At 44.6% G+C, this 5,222-nt stretch overlaps 1 protein-coding gene across 1 annotated transcript in view; it reads right to left on the reverse strand.

Moving 5' to 3' along the window:
- LOC112078462 (axin-2) overlaps positions 1–4,349 on the reverse strand; it is a 10,571-nt gene extending 6,222 nt beyond the window's left edge. The window contains exons 1-3 of the mRNA XM_024144699.2: positions 3,828–4,349; positions 1,392–2,337; positions 60–191 (exon numbers count right to left, since the gene is read on the reverse strand). Of these exons, the coding sequence (XP_024000467.1) occupies positions 60–191; positions 1,392–2,221 (962 nt within the window). The 5' untranslated portion in view covers positions 2,222–2,337; positions 3,828–4,349. The remainder of the gene's footprint in view (positions 1–59; positions 192–1,391; positions 2,338–3,827) is intronic.
- Between the last annotated feature and the right edge of the window lie 873 nt (positions 4,350–5,222).

Genomic DNA, 5,222 nt, shown 5'->3' on the forward strand with positions numbered 1-5,222 from the left:
AGAGGCTACAGTCATTTCCCTCAGAAAACACACAATTTAAAACATGAACCTCTACTTACACACTGCTGTCGGTCATGGACATGGAGTCGTCTGTCATGGCGTCGCTGGACACCTCGCTGTCGTTGGTGCTGGTGGCTGGGGCAAATGAGCCCACATGGTACGGGTTGACCGGGTCCCCTCGCCTGTGGGACCTACACACACAGGACAATGCAGTTTAAATACGTGTGTCAGGTAGCAATACATCAGATATACGCTAGTACCTTTCATCTGTTTAGACCACAGCTAAGGCCATAGGGCGCTTTTTTCTCTTCTTGTGGAATAAGAGAAACTGGGTTGTAGATATTTGGGGACCTATGCTGCCAACTTGAAACTAGTCCGTGTGTGTGTGTGTGGTGTGTTGTGTGTGTGTGTGTGTGTGTGTTGTGGTGTTGTGTTGTCACAACACCAAATATTGTGATACTACCATACCAGATTATCCTTGGCAAAAAAATAAAAAACACGAAGCAGACTGAAATCTATGGTCCTTTAAAACCTACGTTCGTAAAATATCATGTGCTTGCACAAACAAAACTAATGTGACTCTTGGTGACAACATAAGGCAGTTTTCCCCCAACATTATGACCGTTTTCCTCAAGACATTATGTCCACTTCATGTTTTGTTTGATTCCTAGTGTGGTGATAGTGGTATCGCGACAACACTACTAGTGTGGTGATAGTGGTATCGCGACAACACTAGTGTGGTGATAGTGGTATCGCGACAACACTACTAGTGTGGTGATAGTGGTATCGCGACAACACTACTAGTGTGTGATAGTGGTATCCGCGACAACACTACTAGTGTGTTGATAGTGGTATCGTGACAACACTAGTGTGGTGTGTGTCTCAGACAGTAATGACTTGGAGTCCCACCACACTCCAGGGCCTGAGGAATGTGACAGGGTTCCCTCTCTGGGGTGAGGGAGCAGGGGGAGAGTGGTACAGCTGTGTGTGTGTTAAGTACATTTCCAGGGCGACCAGGACCATTCCCTCTCTGGACACCCTATAAGAGGACTGTGTTTAAGGCTTTGGCTGCTGTAGCCCATTGCTAGTGGGAAAGGGGGATACCTAGTCAGGTTGTACAACTGAATGCCTTCAACTGAAATGTGTCTTCCCCATTTAAGAGAGCAAGAAGGGAAAGGCAGACCAAGAGGGGGAGTGTGTGTGTAAAGTATCTCCCAAACAAAGCTAACAAGCAAGGTGAGATGAAAACGTCTATGCTCTTTTGATGTTATATCCTAGTTATTATCCATGACTTACAAAGAGCCATTCACACTAGGCTAGTCACTGCATTCSCCAACATTTCCKTATTAGTTGGCTATAGTACGTGAAATAGGAAGGGACCAGTGTCTTACCTGTACCCCTTCTCCATCACCTCCACCGTCCTCATAGACACTGTTGCCCTCAGCGCCTGGGAAGAAAGTCCAACCACAGAAGCCAGCGCTTTGGCTTTGAAATCATTACAACTCCACTCCTCTTCCTCATTCAGGGTGGGCAGGTACCCACACACCAGCTTCAGGCTACCTAGCCCGTTAGGGTTCACATGAGCAGGGTTCTCGCCCCCGCTCCTCACATACTCGAGGTAAATGTCCGAGGTCAAGAACATCTGGTAGGGGCTCTCCTCCATGCTGGTCTGGATCTCGGTCTGRGCCTGGTCGAACATAGCCGAATCAATCTGTTGCTTCTTGATATTATCCCGAATGAAGGTTTTGGTCGCAGGCTTGAGCTGCTTGGCAACTATGCTGCTGGTGTCAATATAGCGCTTGTYAATAGCTTTGGCGACTCGCAGCGTTTTGGTATCCTTMAGGTCCATCTGCCTGAAACCATTACAGGCGAACCAAAAGTCTAAAGTGTCGACGCATTTCTCGCGCTCCAGGAATGTCCTAAAAAGATGAGCACCGTCTTGGTCCCCAAGAAGAGAATGCAACGACTTGGTCCACCGGGCTAGCGGCGAATCCGGTGACGCGCTCCCCTCGGGTTCCCCAAGTCCATCCTCGTTCCTCTTCGCAGTGTAACCGGGAGGCGCGAGCAAAAGCGCTTTGACCGCGGTACCCTGGGGTCTCATCATGGCGAGTTTTCCGGGGTAGCACGGCAGCACCTCGCCCTCCTCCCCCGGGACCGGGGGACGGGGAGCATCTTCTCGGAAGCTATTGTCGATATGGTCCGATATAAGCGCTCTGCTCATGGCTCCGAAGGCAGCAGCAAAGAAAACCTGTGCGTTGTTCGCCTCCTCTGAGCGCTACAACATTTCCTCAACTCTCTGATCTGTCAGCCGGGGAGCTTTCTCTGGCAGTCTTCTCTCTGAAAACAGAAGTATTGATCTAATCAAACTCAGATCCACCGCAAAACTTCAAAGGCATACAATGCAGTAGAAGTCTTTTCAGAACCTTTACAGAAACTTTCAGAGAGAGAGAGAAAGAGAGAGAGAGAGAGAGAGAGAGAGAGAAGAATTCAGGGCAGATTTATCATAAATACTGCCATTCGATTTTATTTGGCGTGCTGACCGGACATTATCTTCGCTAATAGCAAGGTTGGTGTTGAGAAGTAATCATTATAACATAACACGGTTTAGCATGAAACTCATAAAAACAGCCCCGAGCAGAGTTGAGTGATGGTTCTTGAGAGCTTTTGAGTTCCATCATCTCGCTCCCACTTCTAACTGGCATAGGGAAATTATAAATGGCAGAGACCGCGAAATACCAAAGTAGGCCTAGAATTGGACATACAGACTAAAGAGTGCAAAAGAGGAGCGAACGATTGTACACAATAGCATACCGAAGATCGATATTAGTGAGCCTGTGTTCTCGTGAACACCTCAACAATTAGCTGGCCATCAAGCCCAATCTGACCCTGAACACGCCGCAACACTGTCCAGTACTCCACCGACCAACAGACACCCCAACGAGGCGTACACGCCACTTCCGCTCACTATTTTCTAATCATGAGCGTCACAAACAGCGAAACGGTCCAAATTGAATAGACTACACAACCTAAACATATTCAAAGAGACAGACTAACGTTACTAAACTAGGCTACAGGACATGCTTTGAAAACGTGATGGAACGCGTTGATATAGAACTGAACTTGCCTTTTGAAGTAGGCTAACCAAGCTACAAAATGATAGTTCTCTGATTTCTGTTCAACCAACATCATGAACCACAAATTGATAAAAACATMTTTAAAGGCCTCCGAGAAACAAGCTATGTTCCACGAGAAACAGGCTATAGACATGGAAGCAGAGCCGACTACCMATGGCTGCTAAACGCTACATTGTAGCCTCTGATCAGAAGCTGCAACAATATCACCTTTCGAATTTGTAACAATTGRTTTGCGGCGAAAGCGAATAAATCGCKTGAATCCAGCCACCGAAATAAAACAGCCGAATCGAGATCCTCATTAGCCTACATCGCCGTTTATATTCTGCACCAGAAATAATATAAAATGTGCAACTACCTAATTCCATAACGCTCTTGTATCTTTAGTGGGTAAAATAGGCTACATTGCTTCATCCAACCACACAGAAAAGTATTCAGATCTCATGGGGGGAGGAATTCCAAATACTTATATCGTGATGAATAGTCCTCTAAAAAGCGTATCAAAGTTTAGATAAAGTGCCCAAATACTTATCACAAKGAAAAATAATCGCACAACACACCAAATGATAGTTGTTTGAGCTCTGTATCCAGCAAACTAAGTTAATTGCATACAGCCACATTACTTCAAAGAAAGTCAACAGAACATCAAAGGAACTCCAATGGGGCCAGCGCGAGGAACACACTCTTGTAACTTACCATCGATCCACGAGTTCGGTCTTCCAAAAGTATCCGTTTTTTTATCCACAGAAAAATAATCCACAATAGTCGATTCCACGACAGACCCCTTTACAGTCCGATTTGTTTCGTGTTAGTTGCAGAAAGAAAAATGTAGTTTTCCAGGGGAAAAAAATACTGCTTAGTTTCCCCCTTTTCTTTGCAAATGTTTCAGGCTGCCGCGCATACCGTAGGTCTCTCCTGTAGGCTATTCCAATACGTTCTGGGCTCAGGGTAAAACAGCGCACTTCAAGTAAGGAACCGACAGCCTAGTCCCGGAAGCTACATAGAAACAAATACTCCCCCTTTCCCTTTCAAAAAGAACACAGCGCATTCAAATTCACCGACACATATTCATCCTTTATCTTTTCATGTTTTCAGAGGCTGGGGAATTGGTGGCCGGTGAAAAAAACGAAAAACATCCTAATAATTTTTACTGGCGATTTTACAGATCACAAAGTTACAACAAAGTTTCTAGGACCTTATCAAAGACAAGAAATCTTGAGCCAACTCCCTGAGGCTTTGGAACGTCAGAAGTAACAGATCTGCCGCCCCAATAGCATTATCCCTGCAATCCCTCTGTTGCTACATAAACTTTAAAGACACAGGCCTCTTTTCTTTTAAAGACTCGAATAGTTTCCTGATTAACCCATTTCTATCTTTGGGATGCGCAAAAGACAACGTTGTGTTGGCTATCTAATCTGGTATACAATTTCCCCAGGGTAATTCTAAAATGCCAAATGATCAAATAAAAACGACAATCCATAGATGCCATGTGGAGTTGAAATGCATGTATGATATACATCTCAGCAGCACATTTCCACAGCTCCTTCAAGTGGCCAGGTTGGGTAAAGGTATGATATACACATGGGTTATTAAAGGTGCAATTTGCAATAGTTACTGCTATTCTATGTTCATTTCAATTAACAATATAATATAACATTGGTCATTGAAGATTATAAACTGGGTGGTTCGAGCCCTGAGTGCTGATTGGCTGACAGCGTGGTATATCAGACCATATACCACAGGTAAGACAAAACATTTATTTTTACTGCGCTAATGTATTGTTGGTAACCAGTTCATAATAGCAATAAGGCACCTCGGGGTTTCTGATCTATGGCCAATATCCAGGCACTCCGCATTGCGTCGTGCTTAAGAACAGCCCTTAGCCGTGGTATATCTCCTCGGGCTTTATTGCTTAAATATCATTTCTTAATGTCTCATGAGCTTAGAACAACTGCCTTACCCAATCATAACTGAAAAATATGAGTGTTTTACCCATGGTTTACAGCTTGAAAATACGTCTGTTTAAAACGTTTATGTTGATCTCACACTAGAGAAATATTTTGTTCAATTAGGATTAATAGCTAGGCTATA

The sequence above is a fragment of the Salvelinus sp. IW2-2015 genome, unplaced genomic scaffold (assembly GCF_002910315.2).
Source record: "Salvelinus sp. IW2-2015 unplaced genomic scaffold, ASM291031v2 Un_scaffold5715, whole genome shotgun sequence".
Classification (NCBI taxonomy): domain Eukaryota; kingdom Metazoa; phylum Chordata; class Actinopteri; order Salmoniformes; family Salmonidae; genus Salvelinus; species Salvelinus sp. IW2-2015.